The following is a 24,525-nucleotide window of genomic DNA, read 5'->3' on the forward strand; positions in this document are numbered from 1 at the left end:
TTTTTATTCTTTTAATTTTTCATAGATTTTCCTCAGAAAATGACACAAAATTGATTTAACAAATCAACCATCAATGAAAACAACATTTTTTTGTATCAATAACCACACTATGCACTGCACTGTGCATGAAACATACACGGGACGTCTTACAGAACAGCACAAACAGTGGAGAGGCCTGTGTAACTGCAGTGACAGCATGTCAAACCCAAAACTGGAAAACTTTTAGGAATGTCATTTATTTGTTTACGTTAAACCCTTTTTAAAATTTTATTTATTTATTTAAACCAGTCAACAAATCCTTGACTGGAAAATGACGAGCTGCCATTTCAACTAAAACTTCGACATGAGTTTTAGGTAATGTGATTGATTTCATGTAGCTTCACACCAAATATTGAGACCCATTTTTTCACACTATGAAGTGTTTTGTTGTCATTCTGGTCTACAGATGCTCTTGTGCTTTTGTGTTGGGTGAATGAGCAGTCCAGCATATTAGTGAAGGATCTGACGTAGACATCCCCAAAGATATGACTGGCAGTGTTCTTGGTTGGTCCCAAAGAATTGGGTAGACTGTACATTTTCACAACAATGGAAAATAAATTTTGACTCAACTTAAGACACAGTAATTTTTTTTTTTTTTTTTAATTTATTTGCCTTCCTATTAAAACCCTGTAACTATATTTCAGATTTGTTATAAATGAGGCTACTAATCTAAACTTCGTTGCTCGTTGTGCAAGATTGTCTGTTGAAAATGTTCTGTCCCATAGCGTTTTCTGACAAAGAGACAGAACCATCCAGACACTCTGTGGCCTCTTATTTCTGCTTTCACAGGCACAAGGTTCAACAGCAAACGAGGGTTTTTGTTTTCTTAAACATTTCAAACACTATTTCAGTTCACACAATGAAGGACTTTTGCATTCATTCAGAATAATGAGTTTGGTCCTGTTGTTGTGTCAGCCAAATCTATTTATAGAGCAGTGCAAACTAGATTTTTTATTTTTTTATAACTATTATTATCCCTTAAAATGAACTGGAATGTTACCAGACTAAATATTAATCTACCAAGAGTTTTAAACTACCTTAACCTCTACTGAAAGGAATGTAAAAAGTGAACAGGTGCAAACAGTGCAAAAGGCATTTACTAAACAGTTGCTACGGTAGTAAAGGAAAAACAAGACGGGGAAAAGTGTTTCTCTGAGTAATGCTTTTTCTCCCTATTTAGTCATGACTGGAGAGGATGTGTAAAGTCAAACATAGGGGATACGTATTGGAGGAACATCTTACAACATTTAAACGGAAGCACACCACAAAACAGATTTTTTCCCCCCCAAAGTCAATAAAGGATAAACAAAAAAATAAAAAACTCACGTTTCGGATGCACCAGCACACAAAAGCACTATATACAACACAGACATCACACACACACACACACACCCAAAACAAGAGGCACTTTACACAGTACAACAGCACAATAATCACTCACAGAACAGAGGTACATATGGCTGAACAACAACAGCTTCTCTGTGCTACTGTGCTACATCTATGCTGAGTTTGTCTCTGTCACTTAAGAATAATGCTGATATACTGTACACACACACGCACGCACGCGCACACACATACACACACACACACATTCACACAAATACGTTCACATGCGTACAAATGTGCACAGACGCACACGCTACAACACTATCAGGTGGGAGATGTGGCTTTATGGTTGACACACATAGTGGTTGGCACACCATGGTTCATAACACACACTGACTCTGTAGGTTGTCTGCTTCGGCTCACTCGCTGGGCTTCTAAAGGACATATAAAAGGAGAGAACACAACAACAACAAACAACAAGGAAAAATCATATTAATACACCAAACAAACACGAACAGAAAAAAGAAAGGACAGATGGATGGGGAAGGAGGAAGGGCGAGGAGCAGCCTGCATCCCCTAAACTGTGCAAGCGAATGTCAGGCGGTGAAATGGCCACTAATGGAAATGGGCTCTGCTGGACACTCATGGAAAACGTGAGTTTACCATGCCATTGCCCATGCTTGGCCAAAGGAAAACTGCATTCACCACAACAGGGCAATGTGTGCAGACACAGAGTATAGTAAACATAGCCGTTGCATGCTGTGGGTACAAACGGACCGGGGCTCTTTAGTCTCATGCTCAAACGCTGTGTTTCATGCTGGAAAGTGAAGCAGGGCAAAGTTGTTGTTGCAGCTCCTGCTTTCTGCCTCTAGTTACAACCCCCTAAAATGTCACATATGATCTCTTTGACCTTGTTGACCTCTCCAGGGTCCTGCTGCATGCAGGGCTCATTTACAGCTGCAACTTTTTTTCAAAGAGGCAGGCATCCAAATAGGATCGAACCAGCGACAGAGAGGGGTGAAAGGTCAAAGAGAAGCCACTGTAAAGGAGGTACATAGCTTGTTGCCAGGCAACGAGGGTGATGTGTATGGGTGTTCTGTCAAATAAAACCCGAGTCCAACACACAGATTCAGTACAAAATTTATTGTCATGCAAGTATTTTTTTTTATTATTTACAGTGTCATTCGCATACTTTTTTTTGCATAAAAGTGCATGCATTTACCTTTCCCCAAAGAAGTCCAAAAGCACATACATATATATTCAGCACTTTTTTGTGTGTGAACTGTTGCACAGAATCATATATAATACATGAACATTGTTCTATATTTGCTACAAAGAACAACAGACCAGAATTGAATCATGATGGTATGAAACTGAATTTATGAAAAATAAACGCTGAACTTTGCTCAACAGCGTGCTGTACTGTTCCTCAGCCGGTTTATACACAGAATAAGTGGAATAGATCTGCTTTCTAAGGTAGATGATTGTTATCAAAGTTAAAGTGCATTATTTCACTATTTGCATTTTAGGGTTGTTTTTTTTCTTCAAGAAGAAAAGTTGAATGGTCAAAGTGACCACTGCTACTGTTAGAAACACGGCATGTGCTCAAACGCACACAAGGTCGTGGTTTTGGGGAAAGGCAAAAAAAATATGTCAGCAAAGAAAAAGTCTTCACTGCTACATGATACTTTATATCATCTGAAATGATATCATACTAGATCTGCATTGTATAATCTGTAAAGAAGCTTTGGATGTAACACAAAAAAATTCTTACAGGTTTTTCAGTAGACTTACATTTTTTTCTCAGTTTCCCATGCAAGGCATGCAAATGCAAATGAGGTTTCTTCAGTCATAGTTTTGTGTGGGTGACGTGTGCATCACTAGAATCATGATTGATTAGTGTTATATTAAACTTTTCTCTTTTTGAACTCAATGTTTACGTTCAGAAAGCTAAGCTATATGAAATAGCCATTTTCTTGTCTTTTCTTTTTTATGATTTTTTTTTAAATATAAAACAAGAGGTGTCCAGTAGCACCTGATGAAAAACCACAGCTTAGAAACACTGAAGGAGGAAAGGGGAGTGTGAGAGAGAAAGGGAAAGCATGATAGTGCAGGGAAGAGAATACAATAAGAAGAAATGACATGACAGTATAGAGATTTGTAGCAGATAGGAAGAAAGTATGAGAGACAATCTAATGTGAGTTGATGGACAAGAGAACAGGAGTGAGGAGAAAACCAGAAGAGTCAGGTCAAGAACAAGAGAAACATCGAGAGAGACAGAGAGAGAGAGAGGATGAGGAGCTGAGAGAGGAAAGCTGATGAGAGACGGATGGTACACAGTGTGGGCAGGCGTCTCAGCGCAGCGCTGCAGAGCAGGGTCTCTGATTGGTTAGTTTGGTTGTCCATGCTACAGGATGGATGGGATGGGGGAGTGGGCCTGCTGCATGAGACAGGGCGGGCTGCAGGGGAGGGCCGACACTGAGGCCACGCCTCCAGACATGCTGCTATGGCTCCATGGCTTTTCATAACCTTCATTTGAAGAGAGAAAGGGCTTTCAGTACACCACAGTGCAGCCTCAAATGCCAGATGTGCAATTGTATGCAATCGTTTGAAGACCCCTGCTCAAACTCCATGCTCTGTTGATTTTCTAAGAGAAAATAGTTACAAACTTAAATAAGACATTGTTTGGCAAATTCTAATTGACCGTTTTTATTTATTAGCTGATTTTAACATACTGGGGTGGGAGGGATAAGACAATTTTTTTTTCTCCAATATTTTTTTTCCATTATGCATTACAATATACAGAGGATATACAGTCATCTGATCAGGGGTGCATAAGCATTTGCATACGACTGTATGTGACTGTATTTGTGCGTGTTTAAATGTGTGCATGTGCTACTGGGGCTAAGTGTGTATGTAAGTGGATGTGATTTTTGGCACTTCAGGGTGTATTAGTGTGTTACCCTGGCATGTAGTTATGTTTATGGTGAACCAGTTGACAGTGACCATTCACCAAGTCAACCGTATCATCCTCCATGCGTGCTATGCATTATGCATTAGTCTGCCTTCTGCATGCATGGGGTGGTATCACAGTGCTAACCAGCACAACACAGCTTTAGAGAGATGCCAAAGAACACAGCCAGACAGATCAGCTCAACAAAACTAGAGCTTATCAGTTACAGCACAAAATCAACCGCAAATTGTCTCTGTTCCTTAGTAGTCCCGCAGATACTGTATTAAAAAAGTGTAAATTGAGATTAAAATCTGCCGATAGCACCCTTGGACATGCAAGAATATCAGGATATTCTGCTCTGCACTCAATCCAGGCCCTGTGTGAGGGAGTTATTTTACTGTGGCATTGACTCACAAACCATCATCATGCCACGCTAAATTCACTGCTTTGTTTGTGCTTTTATTGTGGTAAGTCGAAAAATATCAAGCTGTAGCCAAACTTACTGTGCCCAACATGCACTGCTTGCCACAAAAATCCAATAAAAACATTACTGTGAATGGATTTGTCTGCACTGACTAGTGTGGCAAAATTAATTAGTAGAATGATATTCACAAATTTGTAGACATCTTTTGTAAACGTTGACATCTTGTTGATTCTCTCCTGAATGTATGACTATGGACTGATCAACATTTGCGTTTTACCCTGCTCCACCACTGGAAACATTTTAGTTACAGCACCAGGCCTTTCTTTATGATCTTCTATGAAATGTTCAGTGGCATTTTGAAATTTTAAGCTTCTGTAGCGCTCTAGTTAGACCCTAATAAGTCTTGACTCCAGCCGTCATGTGTTTCCCAGTGATGCTTGGAAACAAGCTTGCCTCAGTACCAAATGGGTAGGATATAATTGGTGTCAGCCTGCTCAAGCAGCAGGAAACAGTCTGAGCCAGCTTTGGGTCATGGCTTTGGAGTTATGTAATGCTCCAGTATGAAACATTCACTCATCTTCTGGACTAATGCTGGTTTGGTGGTGCAGTGTGTCCATGTGATATAACATATTAAAACTGATCCTGAGAACTAAGAGCATCGGACTGGCTGAGTTCTTGTCATGGACCACATGCCTCATATCCCATGCTGCACCTCTCTGAGGTTCACCATCACCAATACCACCCGCCATAGTGAATCTGCATGCATGACTACTTATCAGGCAAGCACTTTCTTTAGTTTCCTTCAATATTAACAGCAGATTTACCAAGAAATTCTAAACTGATTTCGAGGCTCTGACACTGAGCACATACATGTCCACTTAAAGCAGGCTAAGTAAGCTATTTCATATATTACACCTAGCTGATAACTACCAACTGCAGTGTGCCAATGAATATGTATCAAAATACTGTGTTCCATAAATAGACCTGTAGAATATGTTACTACTATGGCTTTTACTTTTATGGCGATGTCTTAAGAGTCAAGCCACAGATTGTTTTGTGAGGCTACCTGCTAAGTGATCACTTTCCTTGAGTAAAAAGGCCATCATGACAGACAGCTGCTCCATTTCACAGTAAGCACTTTATAGGAACTCAGTAATCTGGAGATGGTAAACAGTGATGGGCTGGTTACGTTACGTACCCTTCCTGACTCTTCCCCCTATGTGATTGCCCCGTTCTCCAGAGGTGAGCAGAAAGCAAGGTCTTTCACGGTCTACGGGGCTAAAAACTTCTTCCGGTGACACTGCCTGGTCAATGTGGGGACAGTCCTCATTGGCTAGAGCTGCTTTAGAGGCCTCCCCATTCACTTTAAAATCTGCAGTCACAAACAAGACAGAAGATGCACTTCAGTTTTAGACACAGAGATTGTTCCTCTCACATCTTTAGCTCCATTGCAGCCTAGTCCAGCCAACTTTCCAACACTGCTTTTGTCCTTATTATAGAAGCATTCTTCCAGTGTAATTTGTGACCACACATAAATAAATGTGTTTCTTAAAAAAAAAATATTCAGAATTCCTAAGGGTTTGTATTCTCCACTGGTCCAAGTATTTGGACAGCAATATATAATAATAAGCTGTAATTGAAACAACTATGAGATTAAAATGTAGCCCAAGGTTCATTTCCATATTGAGAGAACCTCTGGCCCGAGCCCCTGGAGGTTGGTTGGTGGGGTCTCACTGAAGACACACCTCGCCTTACCAGCAAGGTAACGCAGACTGATGCAGGATTGAGGCCACATAATTCTCCTCACTCAGTTCAGCCCTGAGTACCTATGGGAAGGCACTCAAAGAGAAACACATGGCAAAGACACACTATTGAGTACAAAGGGCTAAAGAGAGAAGGAGAGAAAGAGAAAGAGGGACAGAGGTAAATGAATGGCAGAAATTCGACATTTAGGCTGTGGATGTTTTGTTTTATTTGGGGTTTTTTGTAAATAAATCATACGTTTGTGAACCTGGCTCCTGTGTCTAGTGCCTGCATCCTGTATTTTATCTGTATATTCTGTATTTTATTTTTTGTATAACATTTGTAACCATACAGAATCAAAAGACACTTTTGTGTGATGCAAGTTTCTTTTGTTCCAATGTCTGGTTCCTACATTCCATAAAGGTTTATGTATCTGTATATGTGGACTATATTGAATAGTCAATTCTGCACAATGACCTGTGATATATTTGGGCTGAATCTGAACAGGGTGTATGCTCTGTAGAAGCAGGGATAAACTGCCTCCACTTAAGCATTTCAGAAATCTAAGTACTCAGGAAGCCACAGCATTTTGCCTAAGTATGACCTCCAGGAAGCCAGACTCCTATGGCTGCATGAGTCTGATGGCTAACAGCTGAGTAATTGAAAGGACTCCGGATGTTTCTGGTAATTGCAAAGATCTGATGACAGCAGCCAGCATGCTCTCAATATGTTTCTGCAGGAAATGCAGTGAGAGGTGCTTGGTTCACCAAAGCATTAACAGTTTCATAATAACACAGCTGGTCAGTTGCAGGAGAGGGAATATATATCTTTGGTCATTTGTACGGTACTGCACTGTATTCTTCTGTGGTCTGTTAGCTTTGCTTTTAATTGTTCATCAGCGCCTCCTTACTTCATTATACAACTGTATAGTGTGGCTGATCTACATTTCAGAATGTTGTACTCGCTGATTTCAGTGGTATTACACGTAGTACTGAAGAGATACAGTAATTGGGATGCACCCAGTATTAGCTATATATAATGGTCATTTATACATGGAATATTGCCCAGGGCTCTATTATAATGCAAGGTAAATATGTAATTATCATAAGAGTATCCAGTGGACTCAAACCAAGTTCAACTCTAAATATAAAAACAAAGAGGATAATGCTGGCTAAGGCTACATACTAAAACTAAATGGATGAAATGCCTCAAAATTGCCTCCAAATCTAGCCCTGTGACACTTATTCCTGAGTGTACAGTAGAAACTTTTTTTCAGTATAGTATGTACCATTATACATTATAGTGATTCTGGACAGTTATTAATATTAATACTTAAGTGTGCATTCAGAAGAAAAAGAAATTGTAAAAAATAAATAAATAAAAACGTTAGTTGATAACATTACTAGTAATATTAAAAATGTTAAATAATTTTCTGCAAATTAAAAACAACAAACGTTCGAAAAAAAATAGCTTAGAGTATGAAAAGAATCAGCATTTCAATATATAAGCATCCCATAATTTCATGAGTAATTTATTTAGAGCACTAACCTTTTAACCCCCCTGGAAGCATATGAAAGAATACAGCAGATGGCAGTGATATTGATGTTAGGGCATTTGTTATTATTGACTATTTATATGTAGGTATATGTTATGTGAATCAGGTTTTCTGTGAAACATCTTACCTTGGTATCTAATCTCTGAGACTTCTTCCTGGGCCAGAGGGCAGGTATCGCTGTGTGTGCTGGGCCTTGGAGAGTTTATGACCGACTTACAGTAGTTGGGAGACTCGAGTTGGAGAATCCGGGGTATATGCTTGCTCTTTTTCTTTGGTAGTTTTTGTTTTGCCATTGCCAGAGAGTAATACATGCCAAAATTGTTGACAATCACAGGCACAGGCATGGCAATGGTCAGCACACCAGCCAGAGCACATAGGGCACCCACCAACATGCCTGATGTCGTTTGAGGATACATGTCACCATAGCCCAATGTTGTCATTGTAACCACAGCCCACCAGAAACCTATAGGAATATTCTTGAAATGCGTGTGTTCACTAGCACGAGGATCGTTGGGATTGGCTCCGATACGTTCAGCGTAGTAAATCATGGTGGCAAAGATGAGGACGCCGAGGGCAAGGAAAATGATTAGAAGGATGAATTCATTAGTGCTGGCACGGAGCGTGTGTCCCAGCACACGAAGACCCACAAAGTGCCGCGTTAACTTGAATATACGCAGGATCCGTACAAATCGCACCACGCGCAGGAAACCTAGCACGTCTTTTGCAGCTTTGGAGGACAGGCCACTTAATCCCACTTCCAAATAGAAAGGCAAGATGGCCACAAAGTCAATGATGTTGAGGGCGTTTTTTACAAATTTGAGTTTGTCAGGACAGAACGTGATTCGTATTAAAAACTCAAAAGTGAACCAGACAACACAGACTCCTTCGATGTACGTCAGCTGCACCATGGTCTCAGTCTCTGGGTAAACTCGCTCCACTGTCTCATTGTCTACCAGTTCAATCTCTGTGCGGTTGATGATAGGGTTAAAGGCCTCATGAGTCTCCAGACAGAATGTTGTGATGGACACCAGGATAAAAAAGAGAGATGCGAAAGCCACCCACTGTGTAGGGAAGAAAGAGAAGAAACACAATTAGCAGAGCAAAACAATAGAGCTTAACTGCTGCAGTTCAAGTTACGAATTACTATTCTTGGTGACAGATTCTCAGGAACCAAGTGATACATTGTGAACTGAGGAACAATTCATGGGAACATTTCCTACAAGTACATTTTCTCCCAGCTCTATACAAAACCGAGCCAAGGGTCAAACGCTTCATCATGGCAATACTAATTCCTCATGAACAGCTGATTCAGCAGGATTTAAAGGAATTCCACCAGGATAACGTTGCTAGTTCAGTTTCTCTATGCACCAAAGAATACTGCTGCGTCAACAGGAGTGTGTCACCTAAGCCCTTCTCCTTCTATTGTTGCTGCTGCTGAAGCTCAAGGTCACTGCATGATCTCAAGGACAGTGGAGAATGGCAGAGTGGCGCCAGCCCAACTGTTCTCCACCTCTTTTGTCTAATTTTAACTTTAGCCCCCCTCACTGGGGACTTTAAGATGCCCCTGGCAAGGTCAGCATGAACAGGCTGTGTAGTCTGGGATATATACAATGATCCCTTGGGGGACTCTGACCCTCTTATACTGCAGTATGAGATGTGAATCAGGATGGGATTGGTTTTCAGTAATGGACAAGTCAGTACGGTAGCAGCTACTGGCAATATGGTTTGCAAACCGGGATACACTGAAATTGTGTAAAAAACTGTGGACCAATGCAAACATCCAACACACACCTTATTGTGATACTAATGCCAATATAGTTTTTTTATAAAATAGAAAAAAATATGCTCTATGCAAGAAGCATTAAGGAGAAGTATTCCATACAAATATTTTCATAAATATTTCATTAAAACATTTTTAATGCCAATTTTTGCCTAATTATTAGTTGTCTCAAATCCCACCTTTTCAGTGAATACCCTCCAATCACACACCTCAGAAGGGTGTGAGTGAGCACGTGCTTCCTATGAGACAAATGAGACCAGCCCCCCATTACTTTTCAAACTGATGTAACACCACTGGACAGTTTAGAGCAAAAGAGGAGAATGCCCAGAATGTAAGGCCAGTTGTGCTCTCTAGTACTCTCAGGCTCGAACAGCCAAAGCATCCAACCTTCAGGCTCCTGGTGATAGGGCCAACTGCCCCGCCACTCAGCAACCACTTGTAACCACTCAGCAACCACATTATCTGACAATAAATATATCATCACAGAGGAAAATGAACAAAATTCATATATTCCCAATGATAAATCTAGCCCTCAGAGACATATGTTTGCTCTAGTCATATGTGATGGGAGCTGGGGTCAAGCAAGTATGTCAACCATCTGGACAGCATCACTAGTTTATGAAGCCAATTATTTTTCATGTAATAACGTGCTGATGCCAATCTGCTCCCAATATAATCCAGCATTTCAATTTATTTCACAAATTTAAAAAAAAATGCTCAGGCCTGCAATAGCAGTTATTTTCCAATATTAAACTGGTTATATGCTCCATAAAGAACCTTCATTTTAGTCTTTTTATTTAAATAGACTCAGGCTTTATTAGTATATAAGTGACAACAAATTAGCAGACATTAATTATATATCTGCATTTAATGGGGCTTTGAGGGACCTTGGTCTGCACGCACTTATCTAGCCATTCTTCTAAAAGCCATCCACACTGCTCAATTTTCAGCTCCTTCCACAACATATTGCTTCTCACAATATCTCTCTCCACAGGCACTTTATATCTGGGTCACCCAGTACTTAGTCAAACAGACAGAATTCCCTGGATGTGCTTTGTTGGCCGTTTGTGGGAAGTAGGGATGTTTTGTTGGAGGCACTGAGCATTCAAACTCACACACACACACATTAACACAAACACACAAATAGGCGCTTTTCATCTATCATTAGGATCACCCGCTAGTCTCTGTGCTCAGGCGGAAAGCCTGTGTTTGGTCTGAGCCTGGTTTGTGTGTCTCTGTGTGTGTCTTGTAAGGACAGCACTGCTTCATCTCATTCTGGGAGAGAGCTGTGGAATGGAACAGCCAGAGCGAGGGACATTAGATTTTAAAAGGAGAGAAGAAATGGAAAGAAGAGGGGGAAGGGAGAAGAAGTGTTGGAGAAAGAGGCACACACCAAAGGAGAGGAGAGCGAGAGAGAGGATTGGAGTAAAGCAGAGGAACAATCAGCTGAAAAAATGAGGAATATAGATTATGGATTATGCCAATGGGAGGACAGGAGAAAGGGGTGTTTTTACAATGGAAGGATGGAAATGAGAGAATTATCTCCTGTGGAGAAAATGAGGAGAGAAGAGAGACAGCATGATAAACATTGGCAGGGCATTAATGGAAGAATGATTGCAGTAAAGAGGGGAAGGTTAAAAGAAAGAGAAATTGAGATAATATGGCAGAAACCTGAGGCTAAGCTGCTTTTCTAGAAGTGTAGGCCCATCTTTGCAGCCCTGTTTTGCAGAGTAACCACACAGACAGCAGAAATGCTGTGAATAATTGATTACAGCAAGAAAAGAGTTTCGTAATCGCCATCACTGCATTTTCTTGGGCTCCCACTAATGGAGCCCACCATCTAATATTGTGGCTAAAAAAGGACTATTTCGAGTCCGACTGTGGATTACTGCACTCATTTATACTACGCTTTAGCGTCTGCGTTCCAAGCACCACTTGCTTAGTAACGACTCACTTTATTTTGCAGCTATTATTACTATAGCCCTTTTCACAAATGCACTGCAACCAAGACATTTATTGGAACGTACCCAAAGGAGCTGTCTGTGTGAACACAAGCTTGTACCGAACATTACCCGTCACCCACCTAATACAAAGTCCAGGCAATGTCAAAGTGAGTTTACAGTGAACTCACGGCATACCTCCTGCACATGCTACACAGACACTGCCCAATTCCTTATCCACATAGTACATACCAGCTGTGAGAAAAGGTATCTAACACAGAAGACCTCCACCTGTACCCTACATGTGTGAAAGAGCCACTCAGGAATATGTCTGGACCAGATATTCCCGATATTTTGGGGAGTTTATATGTCACAATGGCCTGAATGAATGGCTTAGAGCATATATTTTTATGTTTTAGCAACTTTTTTTTTTTTGCAAAATATAACGGCCGGCAACTAAACAAATTATCAGTGTAAAAGTCCATATTAAATCACAATGATTCAATATTCAGTGCTTCTTCTATTTCTTTAATTTGCTGTATGAAAATATATAACAGGTTGTATGTAATATGCAACCAAAGTTAAGCCTTTATGTATTTTCAATATCTCATTTTGAACATCAATCTCACAGATATATCTGGCAATGCTTCAGAAGCAACTGATTTGAAACTTTTAATCATACATGAGTAACGAAGTACAATCTTATAGCTCACTTCTAAGTTTGGCTTGTGCAACAGCAATGACCTCAGCAGGTGTGGTCATAATGTAATTTGCTCTACTGCAATATTAAAGCTAATGACCATCTAGTGTATGTCAGAGCTAAAATACTGACTGACACTTTCTGAGGTCCATCATGGACAATGATGTATAACACCATTTAGCTTCAGCAGATGTTTTTAACTGATGGATACATTTGGAATGTAGAAATGTGGCTGTGTGCTGAAATACTGGACATTCACAACTCATTTCTGTATTCTCCCAGGTTTTCAGCTGATGCTGTGCTGCTGATGCTAAGTGTTTACCATTTTGCAACCTACCCACCCACCTACAAACACACACTTATATGCACACAAATACACTCCTGCTAAGCAGGCTAATGAGTGACATGTGGGAGGATAATTACTGAGAGGGCGAGTCTGGACAAGTCACACTCACTATCTGGACACACATATCAATCTTTATTGCCTGTACACACAAGCTGACCAACACACCAACTGACCAGGTCTTTTCTATTTAACCATTCTCAATATTACATATTAGAAATCAGAAAATGTGTAGATTCATTTATTGTTTTTACCAGTAAATAAAACCTTTATTTGTGATGTAGTCATTGCAAATGCAGGGCAGTGTAAAGCTAAATAGACCCCAAAGGAAATGTAATGTTTTACCATAACCAACAATACCTGCAATATAAACTCAGAGAACACATGAATATTCATTAGTGGACTAAGAGAGTAAAAATAAAACTAAAATACACACTGTGCAACGTCAGGCTCCTGTCACTACCATTTAAAAAACAAAACAGAAAATCAGAAAGTTTCTCAGCAATGTACCATACCATATCAATCCACTCTGAATCATTTGCTTATATATAACTCATTGAATTATGCTGATACACTCTGATGAATCAGTGGAATCCCCGTTTTTAAAATCTCAGAACTATAGGTGTCAGAAACAAAACTTTTGGTGTGTATACCTCAGAAGCTAGAAAAGCAAACATCAGAAAACAATGTCAAACGTCCCTAAAAGGTGTCAGATTTCAGGTTACGTTTCAACAAAGTACAACTAAGCTGATATTCACCCTCACTGTGACAGCATAGCATTTTCATCTGATCCTCTCTAGTGGTTCAGTATTGTTCTGTCATCATTTCAGCATTAGCTCTTGATTAATGTTTATTTTGGTCCATCCTCCAAGAGAGCAACATCCATCATGGTTTAGACAAATTTTCTTTACTATAAATTTAAATTTACAGGTAGATCTACTAAGCGTTTCCAGAAACCATGAAGTTTATCTTCCTCACACACCTTTTAACACTGCATTAAAACAGCCACAGATTGTGCAGTCACACTGATTAATGACCGTGGTAGAGGCCATTCACTGAAACACTGTACAATAGTCTGCTGGTGAATTTCAAACAGATCCCTGACAATAACTGCCTCTACTTGAGCCATGGTAAATAAATACACCTGGCTTTGTTTCTTCTCTGTTGAAGGACAAAACAAGTGAAGAATCTTATTGGTCCCTCTGAGGCTTCCATACGTTAAGTAGAGTTAGAGAGATATGCCAGTGGTGATTGGAGCAAGTAATTGAGTTGTCACGTTAATGTAATTAAGACCTACAATTTGATGGAGGGAGACTATAAATATCTGCACACAATTGAATTGACTCCGGAAAACACATCTAGTTCCTTCACAGTGAGAAAAGGCCTTAGAAGAACAACAGAGACACAATTCTCACGAGGTGCCAGAAGGGTTCCTGAAATCAAAGACCATAATATGCAGAGATTAGAGTGCTCTTGCATTTCTCAGCACTGATCCACAGCTTAAAATGTGACCATTTTTTCACACATGCCTTCCACTGCATTCATTATATACACAGTACCCTGAGGGTTAAAGCACAACATGGAGAAAAGCCTCAGTATAAAAATACTTGGTGTCTTGAAAAGAAATGCATGTTTGATGTCCCAGTCATGTCACAGGCCTGACTCCAGCAGCGATGGTCACAGATTATATAATCCATACATTTTATACTGAGTTTTCTCAAATTACATAAAGTAGTTCCATTAATTAATGTCCAATTATAATTCATCTCATTGTAACAATATTCAATTTGCATTCTGTGTCATTTATTAATCTTTTTTTTTTTTTACTTTTGAACTGTTTAACTTTTAAAAAAGATGTTGCTCCCTAAAAGGTTTGCCTTAATGGGGTGAGAAAGAATGATATGAACACAAGGAATGCATGGATACAGCCGTGAAAAAAAAAACAAAGCACATTCAGAAACAAAGGCTTCATCTGGCCTCTAGGGAAATGTGAAGACTTCATTATGTTGCTACTGGTTGTTTTAGATCAGACAGTTCATCACTCTCTCTGGTGTTATCAGGTGATCCAGGCGCTCTCAGCCATGGCCCACACACTCAGGCCAATCTGGCTCCCAACAGTGGAGCAGCACAGCCCTGGTCACAGCCAAATTAATAAAACTTCTCCTTCCAGCAGCCCAGCATCACCACTTTCATCCTGGAGCAGATTCAAGTAGCCTGGGCCAGTGCTCTATTTGTGTAAAGACCAGCATAGAGACCAGCATATCTCTCTCTCTCTCTCTCTCTCTCTCTCTCTCTCTCTCTCTCTATCTATCTATCTATCTATCTATCTCTCTCCTCTCTTTCATTCTCTCTCTACATTACTCTCCCGATTCCTGTCTCTCCCCCTCCCTTGCTCAATTAAGCTACACACAGTTTTTCTCACAGCCAGCAAACTTTGTGTTTGGAGCCCTGCCATCCTGTGCCTTCCCTCTGCCAGAGCTTTGGGTCAGAATAAACACAACTGACCTGTTTTCACCCTGATTGCCAAAATTAGTGTAAACGCTGGGATCACATTCAGAAGTGTTAAAGAGCTTACTGGCCTCATGGTGAGACTGATGCTGGGAAATCAGTACAATAAGTGTCTGGGCATGGGCCCTGACAGCTGGGGAAAAAAAAACAAAAAACTAATGAGAGTCATACAGAATCACAGCTTTGATGTGCTTGTGTGTGTGTATGTGTGTGTGTGTGTGTGTGGGAGGGGGGGTTTGAGGTTGCTGCATGTAGCACATCAAAGTAAATGAACAGCAGTCAGTGTCAGAACACGCCAGGAGTGAACATGAATAACAGTTGTGCACAGGCTGCACTGTCAATACTTAAAGGAGAATTTTTCAAAATGTATGCATAATTCTGTTCACATTTATATCATTCCGACTTAACATTAAAAAAAATAATTGCAGAAATACTTACAGACTTTTAATACCTTACTAAAGCAGTGACGGGACAATGGTGGGCTGTGAACATACCTTGGTCATTTACAATCTAATGTATATGTGTGTGTGTGTGTGTGTGTGTGTGTGTGTATTAATTTTAATCATTTTAATTTTCTATATTTATTCTAAATAACTGTAAAAAGTTAATGTTATATTGCAGCTAGGGTCAAAAGCTTTTCATATTAGTGGCTCCTAAGTGTTGCAGCAGTCTTAAGTGTTGGCCCCATTGCAGGCCAGGAGTCTAAGACTGCACAAGTAGCCTCACACTCTCTAGGTGTGTAGGATGGAACCCCAACCCTCCGCATCACACAGGCACAGCACAAATCAGTGCAGGGGTTTGATGATCTGACATGACAGATCAGGATAGTTAGCATTCTCTTTGAAGCATTTTCAGCTGTCCAGTGGAGTTGAAATAGCAGCAGTTTGAAAAGGTGGTTGGCTTTACATATCTCAGAGGAAGCATGTCCTTGCTTTCACTATGATTGAGAGAGTCCTAGCTATCAAGGTGGAAGATGGGATGACAAATGATTAGAAGAAAAGTGGACCCCCCATAAAACAGTTTTGGTAACTGCTACCTATCAATTCGATTGTCACTCAGACATTTTCATATTTCACATATAACACACTCTGGGTGATTTTATGTACATCATAGTATTTCAGCTATGCTGGATTTTTGAAAAGCTCATTCAGCTTCCAGACTGAAGTCTTAACTCACAGGTTGACACTAGGCCTGAATGAAAGTAACTGTCAGGATTCGTCATTGATAAGTCAGTGTTAGCTAACATCTGTGAGTTACCACTGTGTTGCTTCATCTCTGCCTTGCAGTTTATAGTATCAGGAAATATTGATGCATCCCTCTTTGAGGTCACTCAATAGTGAAACAAGAGCTCTTGGAATAAGCGGGAATTTTCTGCAGTGATGTCACACATTTGGGCTAATCTTGTGATGGAGAAGGCTTTCATTGTCCATCATTTGTGTAGATTCAGGCTTGTGTAGGCCATTGTGTAATGGGAGACTCTATGTTAGAACTGAAAGGACAGGATGATGGATATGATTGGCTGGTGAGCTAGGTCATTTGGACATAAGGCATTGTGTTAGGTTAGGTATTATTGAGAGCGTGGTAGGTCATGAAAGGAGTGTTAGGTCATGTAAGGCAGTGTGTTGATCATATGGGAGGGCATCATAAATCAAAGACGATGGTGTGTTAGGTCATTTGGGGAGTATGTTAGGTCACACAGGAAAGTGGTAGGTCCCTTAAGATGTGTGATAGGTCATGTATGATGTGCTTGGTTATTATTATGGGAGAGCGTGTTAGGTCATTTAAATTGTGAGTTTGGTCACTTGCAGAGGTGACAGCTTCTCTAATCATCCTAGGCCAGCTTCACATGTGTCAGGGTCATTGTAATATAATTCTGGTAAGGACGGTATTTATATTCCTAACCTGAATTTGTCACCTCTATTTATATGTAATCAAAACCATGACACTCTCTGTGTCTATTAGAAGCCCACAGCACATTTTCAGTTAAAATGAATTGAATATAGTTCACATATGGCCTGGGGGTCCTGTGTAAGCTAAACCCAGTTCCATGCCAGACCGTGTTTTCTGCCCATTTTCAAAGCTCTTTTTATACTCAATTTAAAGATGCCAAGGCAAATTATTACTTCCAAAGCAATCAATCATAAAATATCTACTTATATGATCCATACATTTTTTTATGCCTGCCATGGTTTTACACTTCATTATGTTCCGCTTGTTGGTTTGTTTCTCAGCTTTGATTTGTAATATATCTCAGCTTTGTTTGGTGGTCTTCACAGATGTTCATATTGTGCCTGTCATTATGTAAAGCCTATGTCCTTGCTGACTGTTAATTCTTGTATTGTATTATGGATTTATAATAAATGGAATGATGACTGCATTGCTACCAGTCACCAGCCTGATTTTAAGACATTGTGGAGTGTTTGTAACAGTTTAAATTTATTTTGTGACTTTCTGTGCATCACAAATATCCCAGCACTGGCTATATGAAGAAGTGTGTCAAGTGTTAGGACATGGTAAAATATTATAGGACAATATATTCTGTATTATGGGACAGCACATGAGAGAGAACACTCATTAGCTAAAAGTGGAGAAAACACCAACTTCTTAGGAGTCTAAAGGCCATAAAACTATTTCTCAATTGTTATGTTATACAGGAATTTTCCCAGACTCATCCAAATCAGGAGCTTAGCCAACCTGCGAGATGGGGCAGGGCTGCTACTTGTAGAAAGTTCCCTTTACACAGACAATTACTCCTCCCAATGTTGGAAAAATCACAGTATTTACTAGGGGAGCTGAACCTACTGATCTGAGAAATGCAGATACTCTACAGAAAAAAAGTTAATGGACACCCTTTTATTGCAGAGGCAGCTTGCACTTTTCTGTGAAGTATTTAGAGTAGATTATGGAACAGTTCTGTCAACATTTGATGGTATTCAGCCATGAGAGCCTTAGTGTGGCCAGGTACTGGTGTTGAATGATTATTCCTCGATCACAGACCCTACTCCAACTCATCCCATAGCTACTGAATGGAGTTGCATCGCACCTGAGAGTTGAGACAGTTACACTGCTTCACAGTCCGAAGTTGTGTTGCGGGATTAATGCCCCTATGTTTAAACCTAGGCATTATGGTGACCTCTGGATCATGTGCAGCTGTTCCGGTTCCTGCTTTTCAGTGAAGATGATAAACAGTGCCCACAGTGGTTAAACTCTAAATTACCTGAAATCACTGATTATTACAAGGAATGTCTACAAACCATTGCACACGCAGAGTACTTTAAGTGTTAATTGTATGAACCTCAGTGGATCTTTGGTATCGGTGGTGGGTAAGTCGAATGTCCACCCCTACCCCTTCTCCCCACCACTCCTGCAATCAGTACTGACCTCCTGACCTCTCCCTCGTCCCTGTGTACATAGGGTCACTCACCCGCGCGTATCGTGAAGAGTAGGGGTCCTCAAAGAGCGCCCACATCTTCTTCTGCCAGCGGCTCCAGCGGCCACCCCTGCTGTCCGCCACGTCCCCGTGCGCGAGCCTGCGCGTCATCTCAGCCCCTTCGTCGCCGTCCGCCGCCACCACGTCGTGCGCGCCCTCGCCGACCTCCGCGTCCACCTCATGCGCCAGGTCGGGGGCCGCGCCGCCGAAGTTGACGAGCGCCTCCTCGGCCTCGCGGTGCTGCCGGTAGGTCATCCAGCAGCATGGTTCCACGTCCGTCTCGTCGATGCCCCAGAAGGCGAGCTCCTCTTCGTAGAGTGGGCCGCACACGTCCGCGGGGCAGTGCAGCTTGCCCGTGCGGTAGTAGTTGAGGATGTGCGCAAAGACGCCCGGGTGCCGGTCGAAGAAGAAGTCGCTCTCCACGCCATTCGCTTGCTCGGCGAGGCGCGCCAGCCGCGTGCCAGGCAACGTGCGCAGCGTGCTCCGGTACGTCTCGTGCCTCACGCCGCCAACGTTCAGCACCACGCGCTCCTCGTCGTCGCCCAGGGCCATGGCGGGGTCCTTCACCCCCCTTTGCCGCCCCGCTAGCCCCTATCAGCAGGAGCGTGTGCTGACATTTTGGGGTGGCCGGGGATTAAGAGGAAAGCTGGGCAACCTGAACATGAATCACATATATCACCCCTGGAACCTTAGGCCAACTATTGTTTATAATCTTACAATATGATAATAAGGGTTAAAGGACTACAAATCTTCCACAAGTTGTATAAAACTAAGTTAGGCTATGAGCCTTAAAGGAGGGGTCACATGGGCCCTAATTTGAAATATAGGCTGTTGTAACTAATTACATGTTAATCATGAGTCAGCTAAAGCCCAAAACAGTAGCCTAACTCGTATCCAGTCGCGAACCTGCGGATCAGTGACGTCACATAATGCACCTTTTAATCTCGACAATGAAAGTTACTGCCGACATTATGACTGGCTGCTTTTCCAAATAAGCCCGTTGCGAGGGGAATGTCAGTGTTTTCCAGGTGCTGTGCTGGTGAGTGACAGGTTGTAGAGGGTAATCCTACCAGAGGGGGCGCTCAAGAGCGATGAAGCTCGTCGAACCCAAGCCGACCCTCGAGCTCTGTTCCTGCGGTGAGGCTGAGCCTCGCCTCGGCAACACGGACCCTGAGGAAGGGCGGAGGCAATAGCCTGTAAAACAATGAGCCTGTCATACAAACACGGGCACTCGGGGTAAAGGAGCAGGGGCTGAAGGGCCCCCCTTGAGGGTCTAGCTGGGCACGTGCCTGGTCCCTATAGACTAGACAAAGAGTGAAAATAACAACACACACTGCTCCTCTTCCTCTCCAGTCTGAATTCAGCTATAGTCCAGGCTACTACACTGTACAACAGCCTGCCTCTAATTTGGGAACACAGCCTAATTGTACTGCACGCTATTGGACCGCAGGTTATATACTGAGCTGGGCTGCACTGACTCTGAGGGTGTGTTGACTCCTGCCACTGTACTCGTAGGTTTCACTCAGGGTTCTGAGAAGCTGCTCCCTCTGTGGGATATGTGTGTATAATGTAGAGTTAAACCTGGTCTGAGGTGCACGGACGGACCATAGCTGCACGGCTGAGGCTACAGTAATGCTCTTTGCTCCTTGGTGAACACACAGGCTGTGTACCAGTAGCTACAGTACCTCTCTTCTCTGACAGTGTAAACGAGCGGCGCCTTTGTTTGATTCAGCGCGCCATTCAGCAAATCCCGAGTCCACCTCACCCGCTTCTCACGAGCCAGCAGCGTCCAGCCCAGCCAGCAGAGCCGAGCCGAGCCGGGGTGCGCGCACCTGCAGATACGAGTCGCCAGCTGGGGTCATCGGGCGCAAGGTGACCGAGCGCGGATAGCCTTCATCTCTCTGGTCCTTCAGTGCGCTCCAGTGCTCCTCGGAAGGACGAAGCCACCCCGCCGTGTTGCGCTTGCTCGTCCGTTCACTCGGCTCCAGTCCTCTGAAGCCAGGGGCGCTGGAGCGGAGTCTGCATGGCAGGTGGTGGCGGTGTTTGAGAGCAGAGCGGAGACGGACGCGGCGCGACGGGGGTCCTTCATTCACGGGACGCAGCGCCGTCGCGCGCCAAACGTGCTCCTCCGCATGCAAACGCACTAGCGCACGTGTGTGTCGCTCTGCATCCTCGAGCGCGCATCCTGAATCATTTAACCGCAGGTAGCCTACAGGTACTGTTCTCACGCGCTGCTTGACCTCCCTCCCCCTCTGAGAGTGTGCATGTGCACGCTTGTGTGTGTGTGTGTGCGTGCGTGCGTGCGTGTGCGTGCAATTGTCTTGCCACCCCAGTCAGGACTAAACCTCCTGTCAGTAGGAAAAAGTCTGTAGGTGCGCACTTTTCACCACAAATCAAAAGTGCTTTTGGTCACTGAGGTGAAGGTTCAGTTAGGACCAGGTCCATGTGTAGTTTACCTGGCTACAGTAATACAGAAGTCAGTGGAGACCCTCACAAGTATAGTAAGACCAATACGAGTGTGTGCATGCGTGTGTGTGTGTGTGTGTGTGTGTGTGTGTGTGAGAAAGGTACTGGGTGGAGGGAGAGTGGTGGTAATGGTTTTGGCATAGTTATTGCACGCTTTTAAAGGCGCGTGAAAGACAAACCCCTTGTTGATGTGTCTATCTGAAATGAGCAAACTCAATATCGCACGTGTTTGCATAGTCTCAGGCTGGGGTTTTAATTCAGTGAAATTATTGAAATGCAGGTGTTTTAGCACATAACTTTGTCTGAGCATCCTTTCCAAACACACAATACACGTCATCAAATATTTGTGCAGTCAAAACATTATGTCCTAATGTCAATCTTTTTCAAAGCAAAAATTATAGGTATTATTTATTATTACACACACACACACACCCACACTCATACCATCATGGATGCCTTAACACACCTCTGATTTTCATCAAGATATGAATCAGGTTGTTTGGTCTGAAAATGGATCCACAGTGTCCAGGCTTGAAATAGAAGTGCCATGATCTGTAGTAGACAATAGGTGGCAGCAGTGCTTTATAATCTGCCTCCGATTCCTCTGCATTTCTCTCTCATCTGCAGAACTCATATAACATTATTTTAATTTGTTTAGTTTTATTTATGCTTTTGTTGGTTTGTTTGTGTTTGGAGGGGGTGGGGTGGTTGCTGATTAACAATTGTTTATGCCTTTCACAGGGGCACTCAGGCTACATATTAAAGTATCAGTGGTGGTGATACTGTACAGAGACTAAACCCTTGTGGGTTCGATTCCCGCTCCGGGTGACTGTCTGTTAGGAGTTGGTGTGTTCTCCTTGTGTCTACATGGGTTTCCTCCGGGTGCTTCGGTTTACTCCCACAGTCCAAAAACACACGTTGGTAGGTGGATTGGCGACTCAAAAGTGTCCATAGGTGTGAGTGTGTGTGTTGCCCTGTGAAGGCGCCCCCTCCAGGGTGTATTCCCGCCTTGCACCCAATGATTCCAGGTAGGACCCACCGTGACCCTGACCTGGATAAGCAGTTACAGATAACGAATGAATAATCATTCTTTAATTGTATGTAATTGTTTATCCAATTCAGGGTGACAGATGGTGTTATGATATTTATTCTACTCCTTTACTTCATCACATAACACATTAGATGAACCTACCCTGAATCAAGGCGTAAGACAGCAACATAACAGTGCACATTTTTTTTTTTTTACATCGAAGCTTAGCTCAGACGTCTAGTCTCCTCATTCATGGTGAGTAAAAAAAAAGAAAAGAAAAAAAACCTCAGTAGGATTATAAGACCCATTCAGACACACCCAAACATTTGCCATCCATTCTTGTAGCCACTGGGTGTTCCCAGACCTGGTAGAAATAATTTGTTACTATTAAACAATTTGGAACGAACAAAATATCCATAGTCAACATCTTAAATCGAAGCTTAGCTCACACCTCTAATCCCTTCATTCATCGTAACAAAAAAAAAACAAAACAAAAAAAAACACATGACCCATTCTCTGTCAACTCCAGGCAAGAGTGCGTCAGATACAGGACCGTATGGATAAGAAGGTGTCGCACGGGCGAATGAGGTGTTTCTTCTGTTTGTGGCAAGCATACTGTCCCCTAGTAGAAAGACTATAAGAAAAATTAAGTTTTCCTACAAATATAGAATGCCACAACAGCCCAGCTTTTGGGAAACGGTTGAAAAGAGATGTCTGTGTCCTCTATTGTGGGACTAGTCAGTGGGACTAGTTTTCTCTATCGTGGTAGAATTTTCTTTTTTTTCCCTGCACCATCAATGAGAATCCTAGTTGCTTCCTGGAAGCCCAAGGCTCCATGAGCAAGCCAATCTCAGGCATCGTGGAGCGAAGCCTGAACCCAAGGTGGCCACTGAGGGTTCCCTGACCTGGTGTAAACAATTTGTTACTATTAAAAAATTTGGAATGAACAAATTATCTAGAGTCAATATCTTAAATCAAAACTTAGCTCATACCTCTAATTTCTTCATTCATGGTGACTAAAAGACACTTCAACAGTATCACATGACCCATTTGGGCACACCCATAATTCTACCATCCACTCCAGGCTAGAGGGCGACCTCTGTGGGCCATCTGGATTCTGTCTTTAATAGAACCACAGAGCTCTATTCTCCTCATTTATGGTGATAAAAAAAATTATTCATTCATTATCTGTAACCGCTTATCCAGTTCAGGGTCACGGTGAGTGCAGAGCCTATCTGTAATCATTGGGAATACACCCTGGAGGGGGCGCCAGTCCTTCACAGGGCAATACACACATTCACACCAAAGAACACGTTTTTTTGAGTTGCCAATCCACTTATTAGTGTGAGGTGGAAACACTCGCAGATCCAGAAAGAACACACCTCCTCAGTCCTCAGAGACAGTCACCCAGAGCAGGAATCGAACCCACAACCTCCAGGTCCCTGTTGCGGGGACACGCCCAAAAAGCTGCCATCCAATTCAGAGGGCAAATGCCCTCAGCCAACCTGTCTGATCTTTGCTTAGTTCTTTGCCAACTCCGGGCCAGAGTGTGTCACTGGTCCTGTATGGACTAGAAGGAGTCACAAGAGGGAATGAGGTGTTTATTCTGTTAGCATACTGTTCCCTAGTAGAATGCCTACAAAAAAAATTGGTTTTTGACAGCCTTGAGTCACTAACCATGCCCAAGGGTGTGGCTTTAATCCAGTATGTAGATGATCTATTGATAGCAAACATGCCACACTTTCCTTACTGAAATATCTAGCCAAGGAAGGTCACAAGACCAGCTGAAATAAACTGCAGTTTTGTAAAACAAGGGGGTGGGGGGGGGCACATACACTGGCTGTAGACAGGATGTCAGTAATTGCATAAATTCCTAAGCCATTAACCAAAAAACAACTGTTGTCTTCCCTAGGTATGTCTGCAGGCATGTTTGTGTGTAATCCAGTGTCACTGGCCTATTGCCAATACATCTAATTAATTAATTAATTAATTAATTAATTAATTAATTATATATGCAAGGCCCAAATCCAGCATTAACCACCTGTGGTCTTTGGGGCCTCAGATGGTACTGAATTAAAAGCAGACATGTTTCTGTAGTTGAAAACACTGAATGGGCTCAGAAACACTTTCCAAAACCACTGTCTGTGAACATGATTCATTCTAACGCAAGTTGTTTAGTCTGAATTACAGAACATGCAGCTCCTGAGTCTACCAAAAACTTTAATGACTTGCCATGTACCATGTACACTGTAATTAGCGGGAGCTCAACTGTTTAGCATATAAAGAAT

General features: G+C 42.2%; 1 protein-coding gene across 4 annotated transcripts; it reads right to left on the reverse strand.

Annotated features, from left to right (window-relative positions):
* Positions 1 to 2: 2 nt before the first annotated feature.
* kcnc1b (potassium voltage-gated channel, Shaw-related subfamily, member 1b) lies at positions 3 to 20,980 on the reverse strand. 4 transcript variants are annotated; one of them, XM_066666804.1, is made up of 5 exons: positions 20,574 to 20,980; positions 18,736 to 19,396; positions 8,168 to 9,101; positions 5,941 to 6,114; positions 1,911 to 3,894 (listed from the first exon to the last, which is right to left on the reverse strand). In XM_066666804.1, exons 2-5 carry the CDS (start codon positions 19,291 to 19,293, stop codon positions 3,773 to 3,775), a joined length of 1,788 nt encoding a protein of 595 aa, XP_066522901.1. In that variant the 5' UTR covers positions 19,294 to 19,396; positions 20,574 to 20,980; the 3' UTR covers positions 1,911 to 3,772. The 4 variants fall into 4 exon arrangements, with proteins under 4 accessions (XP_066522903.1, XP_066522901.1, XP_066522900.1 ...); XM_066666803.1 differs by having other exon boundaries at positions 19,812 to 20,980; XM_066666806.1 differs by lacking the exon at positions 1,911 to 3,894 and adding an exon at positions 3 to 1,799 and having other exon boundaries at positions 18,736 to 20,980.
* Between the last annotated feature and the right edge of the window lie 3,545 nt (positions 20,981 to 24,525).

The sequence above is a fragment of the Hoplias malabaricus genome, chromosome 4, assembly GCF_029633855.1.
Source record: "Hoplias malabaricus isolate fHopMal1 chromosome 4, fHopMal1.hap1, whole genome shotgun sequence".
NCBI lineage: Eukaryota > Metazoa > Chordata > Actinopteri > Characiformes > Erythrinidae > Hoplias > Hoplias malabaricus.